Below are 15,079 nucleotides of genomic sequence, written 5' to 3'. Positions count from 1 at the left end.
AGCCAAGAAAAAGCCAAAAAATTTTCTGAAAAATGAATCAAAATATTTTATATTCTTACTCCCAAGAAAAGTTCCAAAACATCTTCTGTAAGTCATACAATGCTTCCTTCAAACAACCAGATAACCAGCCTATGTTTACTGCAAATCAATGGAAGAGTTAAAATGGCAAATTAGAAGTAATGGAGAGGATCTAAGTTAGCACAAATCAAAAACTGCTAACATTAAAAAAAATTTTAAGATATGATTAGCAAAATGTCTCAATCTGAAATCCCTGAGTAAGGACATCTGTTAAGATCCCCTAATAGACCTCAGTTTTACAAAAAAATTTGGAGGTTCATCTCAGTAATGATAATGTAGAAGCACCAATTTAAGTTACAGTATGGTTCTGCATGAAATTTATTTTAGAAAAATGTGAGACATTTTAGAAATATTCTCATGGGAATACTGGGAGAGAGAATGAATTAGTGTTTAATCAAGCAGACTGTAATCCAACACTATCTGTAGAATATTAACTCACTGTGCTTCAGTTTTCTAGTCTGTATAATGGAACTAACAGAAACTACCTCAAAAGACTCTTGTGAAGAATATATATGTAAGGGAAGGAGAAAAATGCTTGTCATATAATATATCCTCTATAAACATATCATAGCAAGCAGAGAAAATTTTTCAGTGAATATTTATTAAATGCTTAATATGTACCAGAGAATTGGGTCAGGAGGCTTAGACTGGATATAGGAGAAGCAGATGAGCTGAGGTTGCCTCTTTGTGGTGTATCAGCAAGGACTTGAATTACAGGATATATGAGGAAAAACAGAAAGCAAAGGTGATTTATAGGTATTGGCCTGATAATGGTACCATTATTGAGAAGGAGAATTTTGGGTTAAGAATAAGGTGCAGAGTCACGATCAAGTGTGTGTGTGTGTGAGAGACTAGGAATGTTAATTAGTCAAAGTGATGATGTCTCAATAAGTAAATTAGGGCTCAAAGTAGAGATCAGGCTTGGAGAAATGGCTTCCTAGGGAACAATGAAAAGTCGGGTACTGAAAAACTATGCCATTTAGAGGTCAAGTACACAGAGATTTTCACGGGCCCTTCAGCATCTTTTGTACTAGCCTATCGCCTTGTGCCCTGTTTTCCTCTCTCAACTCCTTCTCCACTTTGCCCACCTTCTTTTAGCAACAATAAATCTTTCATTTTTGCCACCAGAGCAGTAATCCAGCTAGTGAGTTTCTAGCTCAGTATATTTTTCTAAACCAAGACAGTGCTTTCTTCAAGAGGAATTTTGGTGCCAGCTTGTAATCTTTGCTTCCCCTACCACATGATTTGATAAGCTATGTCTTACTCCTATCATTACAGTAGAAACTTCTTGTGAGAAAGAAGATGGCTATATACTCATGGACCCGATTTTGATTAATAAAATGCATCCTAAAGTCTAAATGAAACACATGCTGAGATTTAAGTGTTCTCTGTTGGTCACTGGAGTGACCTTTCTTTAGTTTCTTAAATTTTTATGTTATCACTCTGCTGATACAAATTATTATATCAATAACTCTAAAACTCTGAGCACACACTCATATAAATATAGCATATTAAATCCAGTGAAAGATGCAAAGCTTCATATATGGATATTCATTACTTATTAAAATAACATGTATTCTCTGAGAAAACTGCATAATTTAAATTTAGGAAATTACGTAAACAAATTTCAAAATGCCTTTTTGTTCAACTCTGAAGAGAAATGAGCTATCAAGCTGTTAAATGACATCAAGAAACCGTAGATGCATATTATTAAGTGAACAAAGTCAATCTGAAAAGACTATGTACTGTATGATTCCAAGTACATAATATTCTGAAAAAGCGAAACTATGAAGACCGTGGTTGCCGGTGGTGTGGGGAGGAGGGGAGAGATGAGTAGGCAGAGCACAGGGGATATTTCAGGTGGGGAAAATACTCTCTGTGATAATATAATAATGGTTATATGTCATTATAAATATGTCCAAACTCATAGAATGTAGTACTCCCAAGAGTGGACCTTAAGGTAAGCTGTGAACTTTGGGTGATTATGATGTAGGTTCACCCTTGGTAAAAAGTAACACCATTATGTGGCTAATAAGGAAAGTTACAAATGTGTTGAGGGCAAAGGGTATATGAAAAATCTCTATACCTTCCTCTCAGTATTGTTGCCAACTTAAAACTGCTGTTTAAACAAGTATTTTAATAAATGATTCTTAGAGTCAAGATAATTAATAGTGGTTAAATCTTTCATTTGACCACTATTTATAGTAGGACTGTGCTGGGAAATTTAATCCAATTGGAAAGAGAAGAGAATTCTATTGGTGTTTTTCAAAGTCTGGTTGAAAACTTAGGGTTTTGGAAGCAAATGTGAAAACACCATTCTGTATTCTGTGTGTATGCTGTGAACATACTTTTTTGAAGGCATCTTTTCTTTTTCCATGTCTTTACCACAGGCTACATATCGAAATCGAATTGTGAGCCAAAATCTCAGCACAAGGGACAGAAAAATAATGCATACTCCCACCGAGGACCATTTTAGATCCCCAGCAGCAGACCAGACAAGCCCCTACAAAAGCAAAGCCTGCCAACTCCCCAGTTTATGTCTAAGCAGTCTTTTGAAGGACAAAGAACTAGTCGAAGTTATCAAACACTCAAGAGGAACTTATGAAACCCTCACGTCAGAAGTCACCCAGAATTTACGGGCCACTGTAGGGCAGAACTCTATGAAGCCAACAGCTAAGACGGAAGGGCTCGCCACGTTCTCAGAGAAACCAAAGGACCAAGCTGCTGCGGCCCGGCAGCATTCAACCTTTACAGGAAGGTTTGGACAGCCGCCAAGAGGGCCAATCTCTTTACACATGTACAGCAGGAAGAATGTTTTCCTCCATCACAATTTACACACAACTGAGCTGCAGACTCTGGGTCAGCAGGACGGGTAATGAAATCACCCTATTCCTGTCTCTGGGTAGGATAAGATGGTTAGTGTTTCTCGTGCATAGCTCATGTTCATATTTTCATGTATTTCTTATTACTTTTTAGTTTTAGTTTTAAACAAAGAATTTTACTTTTTTTTTTAGAATGAGGGTTCAAGCATGTGAATTGAATTAGGTTTAATAGCTTTGGAGACTTTATTATCTATATGTAAAATAAATGAGACCATCTCGCTGTTTTATACAGGCCATAAAATTTATCTTTTATCTTCATCAGTCACTGATATGCATTGAAGTTTCAGAAGGTAATATCAAATAGCACTCTGTTCACTTAATGGTGTTACTGTGAAAATAGATGTGAGGAATAAATAGATAAAGGAATTGTAAGAAATTTTAAATTACATAGTTAATAGAAAGAGAAAAAGAGGGATTTTAAAGTCTTATATTCGGTAGTGTATTTATTTAAGAATGAGGCTTGTTTGCATGTAACCCAGAGATGCGTTTGTCTCTCTATTACATACAGTCAAGCTTATCTTGCCATACGATTATGGGGGAAAATAGTATTTCTTGTATCCTCTAAATGTTTAGTTCATACTAGTTCACAAAGGATTTCAGACTGAGTAATTGCTAGCCAAATAGAGGATGACAGCTCTGATCTTTGAAAAAATTTGCTCTTAGTTTTTGCTATTGATGTTGAAGTACTATGACATAAGACACTGAGGTGGGAATGTTGGCTAAATTTTGTCAAATGATGCAGAAAGCATGACATGCTACACTTTTTGAGTCATTGTCTTGGTTCTATCACCTTAGTTTTTTTTACAATGTGAAGAAAGGAACACTCTAAGAAAATTATTTTACTTCACCTTCCTTGTATTAGTGTATTTTTCACTTGATTTTTTTATCTGTGTCCAGTTTTGCTTCATATACATTAACCCATATCAATGACCACATGATGAATTGAGGAATGGAAAGTCAGTTTCTTGGTAGCCCAGTTTACACTGTTTTGTATATTCAGTCATCTAGATTTACAGGAAAAAGTAAAATATGTGGGAACTTTGGTGATTTGATCTTAGAAATAAATCTCTGACAGGAATACTGAACTCACTTGATGGCAAATATGTCTCTTTAACAAACAAGGTGTAATGTTTTATATGCAAATGCACGAGATAAATAATTTCTTTATGTTTAATTAATAGAGCTATATGCAGCTATATAAATAAATTAATAAATAATTTTTAAATGACCAGTAGGAATCAGGGCAGCAGTTTTCTTACACAAAGATAAAAGCTAATTACTGTGTCCATAGTAGGCACAGTTTATGTAAATTGAAATTGTCATACCTACTGCATGATCTGACTCCCTTGCACTCTGACAGACAGAATTCATGAAATGCATAAAGGGAAACTGGGATAGCCAATTTAGCATGGCATCTGACTAACCTGCTAAAATTAAAGCTATGCTGAAATGCATCTCCTAAAGCAAAAGTGTATTTGAGCTCTGTGCTTTGGGGAAAAGGCATTATATATCCCCTTCCTGGCTTTAACTATTAAACTCTGACCACTTTTCAAACTGATTAGAATTGATAAGAAGAAAGACTTTAGTGGATACACTGAACTTATAATTTTGGTTTTCCAAAGGAGAACACATGTGCATCTAAGACAAATGTTTGCCAAATGTTTTCTTTCTTTGTGTATTTGTAATTCTGCCAAAAGAGAATAATGCACACTGCAATTTGCTTGGCTTAATGACACTGCAATCTAAAATTCCCACTATACTTTACATGTTATAATATTTCATTCGGATAGGCATTTTGGGCTGAACGGTGTTTATGAAATGATAGAAAAATTATGATTATTAATTGTGGAATTCAGCTTCATTTGTCCTGAAAGTTGGTGTGTGTTACTAGAGTATTTGAAGTCTGTAAATAAATTAGCACGGTAAAATAATCAAGGATTTTTTCCCAGGATATGGAAGAACTATGTATCACAAATAATGTTTTTGATTTGGACTTTTAGAGTTTATAGTTTTACTTTCCTGGAAGATAGACTTTTGACTTATACTTTGTAAAAAAAAAAATAATCTATTTAAGAAAATCTGTCATTTAATAGACATTTTAAGAGATGTTTTAAATGCTAGTATTTTCTTGAAAAACCTTTTTTAAAGCTGAAACATTCAAAAAGAAAACTTGGATTAAACAGTTCAATTTTAAAAGGAAGGATATTTTTTGGAAATATCATCTTAAAGCTGTTTTGTATCAGTATTTTCAGCATTGTTATAATATTATTTGTAATACTAAGTGTAACTCAGGCCTGGAGAAGTTGTAAGCCCACTATGCTAATATACATCAGTAACTGTAAAACAGGGGATCTTTGTAAGTTTCTCTTGTGTATATAGAGTACTCACATGGGCATTCTTTCAACAAAGTGATTTCTTTGTACTAAAATCTCTAGTTTTCTAAGACAGTTCCATGTATAAAAATGATTTATACAGTTCTCCAAGGCAGTACATATCCAAAGACATGACACCAGGGGGAAAAAGTGCTTGTTTTTCTGACGGAAGCAGTTGTCTTTTCTTTCCCTTCCTGTTTCTTCTGTGCATGTGTATGTGTAGCTAAGCCTAAGTAACTCTGTAAAATTTCTGCTGCAGATTTTCTCCTCTGAATTTAGAATGTGTTTTAAAGGACACTTAAGAAGAGAGATTCCTTGAGAAAAAGCTGTTTCCACCTGAAATAAACGGTCTTCGTTTTTTAAATTATTGGAACATGCAACTATATTTCTATGAACTCAGTGGTTTTGTTCAAATAATTTTATATGCTAACACAGTCACAGCAAAATTATTCTCTCTCAAACTGTATTTTCTTATTTGAAGCACCACAGTCTTTGTGCAGGTGACACCATGAAAGTAGCTGCAGTGCTAAAGGTGGGAATCTATCATATCAATATGCTCAGGGTGAGGACCTAGGGCCACACATCATTTAAGTTGTTCTGTTTTTTTAATTGGTTGAGGATATAAATAAAAGAACCAGCCACTAGTCAGCAATAAACATTTGTAGAAATGCTCATATTTACTTAAAATGTTTACAAAGATTTTCCTAATTAATGTGGGTTGGATGACCTGTGTTTTACACCTTGTATTTTCCAAGATTTCATCCTAGCCTGTTGTCATTAATTTTCTGTTACTGAATTCAAAGTAATTAATTGAATTCAAAGAAAACTTCACATTTTGTTTCACTTATCTCATGTGTGTTTCACAGGGATACTACTTCCCCTAAAAAGAGTTAAGATTTTCTTTTTATTATCATGCATTTAAGGACCACATCCCCAAGATAAGTGATCATAGTCCACTAGTCCTCCCATGACCTGTCTTAGCACCTTAGTTACTAATAGAATAGCAGGAGCAGTCTGGTGAGTACAATTTCTCCACAATTATCCACATCCATTATCACCTTTCTCATTTTTAAGAAGTAATAACCCATTGTTGTGGGTAACCTGGAATACTGGGTGTAGTCTTGTAAACTTTATTTTGTTCCACATTTCTACTTTCAAAACTTTAAAGTCCAAATATCTATAGAAGCAGAAAGTGCTTCAAAACATCACTTACAAGTCCACTCAATCACCATGCAGGTCAATGAGGAAAAAGAAAGGAAGATGACTGTTGAAGTGCAGTGTATGATTGCCCTTCTCATCCCTAAATCACACTCCCCATGACCTGAGACTTTTCTTTGGTGATATATCCATTTAAGTATAGCTTTGATTCATTTATCCTAGTATTTGATTGCATTCTGTGACTTGATTCTATTTAGACCCTATTATCAGGTTTTTATTAATAGTATGTTTTTTTTAATAGTAGTTTTTTAACCCCAAGAATTAATTCAATCAGAGATAAATTTTCTTTGATAATTTACTCCTCCTAGAATTGAAAAATTTTTCCCTTGTTCTTTTTCCATGTGCTAATTTTATCATGCCAACACTAGTCTATGTCTACACACATAGCAGGGATTATAGAAAATATGAACAATCTGGGTTCTTATAAAAAGCTGAATTGCACCATAGTATAAAAGAAAACAGCCAGCTACCAATCAATTAAACAAAGAATCCCACTTCTCAAACATTATACATTAGTTAAGCATTAGTCACTCATTTGTATCTGACTTTTTGTGACTGCATGAACTGCAGCCCACCAGGATCCTCTGTCCATGGGATTTCCCAGGCAAGAATAATGGAGTGGGTTGCCATACCCCTCTCCAGGGAATCTTCCAGGCCCAGAGGTTGAACCTGGGTCTCCTGTTTTGAAGGCAAATTCTTTACCATCTAAGTCATCAGGGAAATTTCCTAACATTATACATTAGCAGTGCCAAATTTTTATTTTTTATATCTCAATTTGTGTCAAGTTCTTTTACCAATAGTTAAACCATAAGCATATCTACCAACTATTTTTTTTACAATAAATTTGATCTTGCTCAGAACCCACTTGCTCAGTACCAAGTAGTTTAGCCCAGAAGTATTTGTCAAAGATACCATTTTCCAGGTGTTTGTCCATGAAAAAAGAATGATGCCAGTTCACTTCATTTAAGACCTGACAAATTACCCACAGAAATTAAAACAATGAAAATTAATACAGAGTGGGTTTCTTCCACCTAAGTAAGTAATCTAGAATGTGAGATCTCATGATTCCTTCTAGAGAATGTGCAGTATAGCCCCATTGACTTCACTAGTTTAATCTAACAAACATATTTTTTCCTCCTGAAAACAAAATTGAAGACAAAGAGGCTTCCACATCTTATCAGCCTTTACAAAGATTACCTCATTCCTTTGGTAAGCTCAGGTCATTGTTATAAAATGCCATAGACCAGGTGGGCTTAAAAATAGACACTTATTTCCCACAGCTTTAGAAGCTAAGACAAAGTTGCCAGCTGGTTCAATTCTTGGTTTACAGAGAGCTATGTTCTTCTCCTGGAGGAGGAAATGGCAATCCACTCCAGTACAAGCCAGGAGAACCCCATGAATAGTATGAAAAGGCAAAAAAAAATATATATATATATATATATATATATATATATATATATATTACTTCGGAAGAAGAAGGCCCACACCCCCAGGTCTGAAGGTCTCCAATTTGCTTCTGGGGAAGAGCAGAGGACAATTACTATTAATAATAGCTTTAGAAAGAATGAAGCAGCTGGGCCAAAGCAGAAACAATGCTCAGTTGTGAATGTGTCTGGTGGTGAAAGTAAAGTCTGCTGTGAATAACAATATTGCATAGGAACCTAGCATGTTAAGTCCATGAATCCAAGTAAATTGGACCTGGTCAAGCAAGAGATGGCAAGATTGAGAATTGACATCTTAGGAATCAGTGAACTAAAATGGATGGGAATGGGCCACTTTAATTCAGATGACTGTTATTTCTACTACTGTGGGCAAGAATCCCTTAGAAAAATTGGAGTAGCCCTCATAGTTAGAAAAGAGATTGAAATGCAGTCCTTGGGTGCAACCTTAAAAGCAACAGAATGATCTCAGTTCATTTCCAAGGCAAACCATTCAACATCGCAGTAATCCAACTCTATACTCCATTCATTGATACCAAAGAGACTGAAGTTGACCAGGTCTATGAAGATCTATAACACATTCTAGAATTGACACCAAAAAACAGATGTCCTTTTTCATCGTAAGGAATCGAAATGAAGCAAGGCAAAGGCTAAGTTTTGTCAAAAGAACACACTGATCATAGCAAACACCCTTGTCCAAAAAACCAAGAGATTACTTTACACATGAACAATCAAGATGCTCAATACTGAAATCAGTTAATTATATTCTTTGCAGCTGAAGATGGAGAATTTCTATACAGTCAGCAAAAACAAGACCTGGAGCTGACTGTGACTCAGATCATGAGCTCCTTGTTGCAAAATGCAGGCTTAAATTGAAGAAATACAGGGAAAACAAGGCCATTCAGGTATGACCTAATTCAAATCCCTTATTATATACTAGAAAAGGGAAAGTCACTCAGTCGTGTTCAACTCTTTGTGACCCCATGGACTACACAGTCCATGTAATTCTCCAGGCCAGAATACTGGAGTGGTTAGCCTTTCCCTTCTCCAGGGGATCTTCCAAACCCAGGGATCAAACCCAGGTCTTCTGCATTGCAGGCAGCTTCTTTACCATCTGAACCACCAGGGAAGTCCAAGAATATTGGAGTGGGTAACCTATCCCTTCTCCAGTGGCTCTTCCTGACCCAAGAATCGAACCAGGCTTTCTTGCATTGCAGGCGGATTCTTTACCAGCTGAGCTAACAAGGAAGCCCTTATACACTAGAGATAATGGATATATTCAAGGAATTAGACCTGATAGAGTGCCTGAAGAAAACTGGATGAAGATTCATAACACTGTACAGGAGGCAGTGACCAAAACCACTCCCAAGCAAAAGAAATGAAAGAAGGCAAAGTGGTTATCAGAGGAAGCTTTACAAATAGCTAAGGAAAGAAGTGAAAGGCAAGGGAGAAAAGGAACAATATACCTGAATACAGAGTTCTAGAGAATAGCAAGGAAACACATGGAGTTCTTAAATGAACAATGCAAAAAATAGAGGAAAATGATAGAATGAGAGACTAGACCTCTCCAAGAAAAATGGAGACATCAAGGAAACATTTCATGCAAGGATGAGCATGATAAAGGACAGAAATGGTAAGGACCTAACAGAGGCAGAAGAGATTAAGAAGAGGTGGCAAGAATACACAGAAGAACTACACAAGAAAGGTCTTTATGACCCAGATAACCACGATGGTGTGGTCACTCACCTAGAGCCAGACATCCTGGAGGATGAAGTCAAGTGGGTCTTAAGAAGCATTACTACAAGCAAAGCTAGTGGAAGTAATGGAATTCCAGCTGAGCTATTTCAAATCCTAAAGGATGACACTGTTTAACCACTACACTCAATGTGTCATCAACTTTGGACTGTGTGGATCACAACAAACTGAGGAAAATTCTTAAAAAGATGGGAATACAGACCACCTTACCTGTCTCCTGAGAAACCTGTTAAGATGCAACAGTTTGAACTGCTCATGTAACAATGGACTGGTTAAAAGTTGAGAAAGGACTCCTAAAAGGCTGTATATTGTTACCCTACTTATTGAGCCTCTAAGCAGAATACATCATGCAAAATGCTGGGCTGGATGAATCACAAGCTGGTATCAAGATTGCTAGGTGAAATATCAACAACCTTAGATATGCAGATGATACCATCCTAATGGCAGAAAGTGAAGAGTACATAAAGAGCCTCTTGATGAGGGTGAAAGAAGAGAGTTAAAAAGGTGGTTTGAAACTCAACATTTTAAAAACTTAGATCGTGGTCCCATCATTTCATGGTGAATAGAAAAGGAAAAAGTGGAAGCACTGACAGAGTTTTTTCTTGGGCTCCAAATTCACTGCAGATAGTGACTGCACCCATGCTATTTAAAGACACTTGCTCTTTGAAGGGAAAGCTATGACAAACCTAGACAGCATATTAAAAAGCAGAGACATCACTTTGCTGACAAAGATCCATATAGTCAGAGCTATGGTTTTTCCAGTAGTCATGTACAGCTGTGAGAGTAGGACCAAAAAGAAGAAGGCTGAGTACAGGAGAATTGATGCTTTCAAACTGTAGTTCTGAAGAGGACTCCTGAGAGTCCCTTGGACAGAGAGACTATCAAACCAGTCAATCCTAAAGGAGACCAACCCTGAATATTCACTGGAAGGACTCTTGTTGAAGCTCCAATACTTTGGTCATGTAATGGGATGACCCAGCTCATTGGAAAAAACCCTGATACTGGGAAAGATTGAAGACAAAGGAAAAGGAGGCAGCAGAGGATGAGATGGTTAGATAGCATCATCAACTCTATGCACATAAGGTTCATCAAAACTCTGGGAGATAATGGAGGACAAAGGAGCCTCGCATGTTGTAATCCATGGGGTTGCAAAGAGTCAGATATGACTTAGCAACTGAATAACAACAACAATGTTCTTCTCACTGTTTTCTCACATGGCCTAAAGTAAACAAGCTAAGGTCTTAAACAATCACTAATCCTGCCATGAAGTGCCAGGTTAATGGCCTTGTCTAAATCTAATCACTTTCCAAAGTCCTGACCTCCATGCCCTATTACACTGAGATTAGGACTTCACGTATAAACTTGGGGAAAACACAAACATCCAGTGCACAGCATTCATTTTCATCCTAGTAAGTTTACTATTGTTTTACTCTTTTCACAGATGACATCAGAAAGGTTAGGTAATTTGCCACACAACATACATGGTTAACTAAACTGGATTTCATGGCTGACTTTATTTTTCTGGGCTCCAAAATCACTGCGGATGGTGATTGCAGCCATGAAATTAAAAGACGCTTACTCCTTGGAAGGAAAGTTATGACCAACCTAGACAGCATATTGAAAAGCAGAGACATTACTTTGTCAACAAAGGTCCATCTAGTCAAGGCTATGGTTTTTCCAGTGGTCATGTATGGATGTGAGAGTTGGACTGTGAAGAAAGCTGAACGCTGAAGAATTGATGCTTTTGAACTGTGGTGTTGGAGAAGACTCTTGAGAGTCCCTTGGTCTGCAAGGAGATCCAAACAGTCCATCCTGAAGGACATCAGTCCTGAATATTCATTGGAAGGACAGATGCTGAAGCTGAAACTCCAATATTTGGCCACCTTATGCGAAGAGTTGACTCATTTGAAAAGACCCTGATGCTGGGAAAGATTGGGGGCAGGTGGAGAAGGGGACGACAGAGGATGAGATGGTTGGATGGCATCACCAACTCAATGGACATGGGTTTGTGAACTCCGGGAGTTGGTGATGGACTGGGAGGCCTGGCACGCTGCGGTTCATGGGGTTGCAAAGAGTCAGACACAACTGAGTGACTGAAATGAATTGAACTGAAACTGGATTTCATATCCCTTGATCTTTCCATTTATACTATGCTTATGTCCAGAGTTAGGCTTCCTCCCAAGGAGGCAGAGTGATTCAAGCATATATGTGATGCCTCAATTTCCTATACTCCTAAAATTCTAATGCTATTGCTAGCAAAGAAAATCTGAACGTTGATCTATTTTAGTAAACCAGAACACTACCCCTTCCAAAGCTTTTAAGAACAATTATTGATGTTTAGATCAATAAATGTAGAATCCTGAGAGGAAAGTACTTACTATATTTCAAGTTTACTTCTCAAAAATCTGACATCCTAATTTTCTTTCTTTGATGGCAATTGGGAAAAATAGTAGGAAGTAATTTCATGCTGTATTTTTAAAGTAGAGAGCCAATAAAGTGTTCAGCATAAGGAAAACATATAATAAATGAAAAATAACCTAGTTATCAGATTTCATAACTATTTATTTCCCTTATTTTCTGAGGACACTGGTACAAATATCATTGAATTTAACAGGCTTGTATTTCCTTATTTACATTTTTTAAGAAGATAATTACAAAATTAGTCTAAATTTTCTATCTAGGGATAAAATTATAAGTCATTTTAAATTTCTTCAATATTCAGAAAGAATTGAAATTAAATGGGAAATACTAATTTATTTGCTCTACATTTTTAAATTCATTTTATTTTATAGTTAACCATATATACCTAAATACTGTCTGAATAAGATATAATCCTACCATGAATTGTGTTTTCCAAAGTCTTATTTTCATAAATTCAAGAGAATTGGAATATTAACTTAACTAGATCCTATTTTTAAGAGGAAAAGGACAAGTTTAGTATCCTAATAATTTGTGTTTGAGATTATTAACATTTATAGTAATATTTTCTATTCATCAAAACTAATATTTTGATAAGACATAATAAAAATTACTCTAAAAATTAAAATTTTTAGTAATACTGAATACCCTAGTATTCTTTTGAAGCTGTTAATTTTCTAGTAAGAATAGTGATTTCACTTAATGTCAATTTTGCCATTTGATCGTATTTCAAGAAAAGACTGATACACTGAAGCATGATGATCACAAAAATATGCATAATGCCTCTGAAAAATAAATTTTAAAAAGTATGTTGTGTGGTACCTGACTACTTTTATTATGACATTAATTTGTTCTGAACCTGTCTTGGTGATAGACTGGTTTACACATGTATTCACACTAGGCATAAAGGAGTACGGTTTATTTCTAGATTTTTGAAGTTATGCTTATGGGGAAAAGACAAATCAGCCACTTGCTTCATCAGCTAGTTGACTTCTACTTCCCCATCCTTTGCCACCATGCTTCTTTATTTCTGATATACAATCATAAAATACAGTATCTCAGAGGCCATTGAGAGAATATGATACTATTATTTCATTTCAATACCAGTGTGGAATCTCTTACTCTGGACTATATTCTTTATCTTCATTTTTTACAACTGGGCAGAATTCAAAATATATGTGAGAATGTTTTGACTTAATGAAACTATTTTACATTTTTTGAACAGAAAAAATACAAAATTATTAAAAATTATTCTAAATTCTCTCTCTCATACACATGCACACAGACTTTTCTAAAATGGCGGAAAGACTGATGAGTCAGAATGGCTACTCAAGCATTTGAAACAGTGCATGAATATGTATCCATTTGGCATCCATAGCAGCCAATAGTGAAGAAGTCAATGGCATCCCACTCCAGGACTCTTGCCTGGAAAATCCCATGGACAGAGGAGCCTTGTAGGCTGCAGTCCATGGGGTCGCTCAGGGTCGGACACAACTGAGCGACTTCACTTTGACTTTTCACTTTCATGCATTGGAGAAGGAAATGGCAACCCACTCCAGTGTTCTTGCCTGGAGAATGCCAGGGACAGGGGAGCCTGGTGGGCTGCGGTCTATGGGGTCGCACAGAGTCGGACATGACTGAATTGACTTAGCAGCAGCAGCATCAAGCAGCCATTAGGCAAGAACATACACTTAAAATGCTGCCGCAATCTCTCAAAAGCACACCTTTAACTATAAAATAGTGCATCAGGTATTCTCCAATATGCACCAGATAGTCTCTGCAACTTCAGAGTAAATGATTCCTCTTTGTTCTGTACTTTATATATTGTGATTTTAAAAAGCTGAGATGAACCTGTATGATATATTTTTAAAATTTATATGTGGTATGATATTTATGGTTTAAAAGTCAAGCCATTTTCCTGACAGTGGGAACAGTTCCTCTTTGATTCTAACCTCTATTTTCTATAAAGACTATCAAGAAGCACTGTATTGATTTTTAAGTTAAATTAGTGAAGGTATTAAATTTTAGGGGTTATTTTGAGAACTTTATGAGAACACAAAAGCTCCAAATCTCAATTCTGTTGGCAAACAATTTTGTTACAAATTCTTTGGTTATGATTAAAATCAATCAGTACTTTCTTATAGGTGAATTATACAGATATTTCTCCTTACAATTTCAATTATAAGATAATTATATAAAATATTTAAAATGGAACCTTGATGTGTATAGTCTCTAAACATTCTTTCAAATATTTTCATTTTAAATCTTATTTTAATTGACTCTTACATATCACATTCCATTTTATGCTTCCTATTTCTCTAACATAATAGATGCTTTGATATTCATAGAGATAGTAGCAACAGACCAGGCATAATAGCACTAAATGTGCTATAATGAAGTGACAGTGAATATCATGGATTAAGGAAGGTTTGAAAATCAAATCACATTTTAGAAAATGATTATGAAAAGGAGGGACAATCTATACATAGAAAGTTAATTTAATTATAATTTAGCCAAGTGTAGGACTTGGTTTAGTCTCATTTGCTGGTCTCCCCCAGACCCCTAATTTCACAAAAGGAGAGCATAATGCTTCATTTATAAGCACTGCTAACAAAAATCTTTTAAAAAACACACAAAAAAATGGTACTAGAAGATGCTTTTGCACATTTTGATTTTGCTAGGCTTTGGGTTAATACTATTTATTTTTCCTTTCATGTGGAGCAGGAAGTGGCAACCCACTCTAGGATTCCTTCCTGGAGAATCCCATGGACAGAGGAACCTGGAGGGCTACAGTCCATGGGGTACAAAGAATCAAACATGACTGAGCAACTAAGCATGCATGCATTCCTTTCACAGGTTCTTACGTGTAAAAAAGGAAATATTTCAATAAGGTCAACTTTTAGCTAGAAACCATACT

The 15,079-nt window shown here is 35.9% G+C and overlaps 1 protein-coding gene across 2 annotated transcripts in view; it reads left to right on the top strand.

Annotated features, from left to right (window-relative positions):
• CCSER1 (coiled-coil serine rich protein 1) overlaps positions 1-5,696 on the top strand; it is a 1,488,482-nt gene extending 1,482,786 nt beyond the window's left edge. For both annotated transcript variants that reach the window (XM_005207807.5, XM_005207808.5), the window contains exon 11: positions 2,469-5,696. In XM_005207807.5, the coding sequence (XP_005207864.1) occupies positions 2,469-2,954 (486 nt within the window). In that variant the 3' untranslated portion in view covers positions 2,955-5,696. The remainder of the gene's footprint in view (positions 1-2,468) is intronic.
• Positions 5,697-15,079: the final 9,383 nt, after the last annotated feature.

This window comes from Bos taurus, chromosome 6, assembly GCF_002263795.3.
Source record: "Bos taurus isolate L1 Dominette 01449 registration number 42190680 breed Hereford chromosome 6, ARS-UCD2.0, whole genome shotgun sequence".
Taxonomy (NCBI): Eukaryota; Metazoa; Chordata; class Mammalia; order Artiodactyla; family Bovidae; genus Bos; species Bos taurus.
This window is presented reverse-complemented; position numbering and strand designations above follow the sequence as displayed.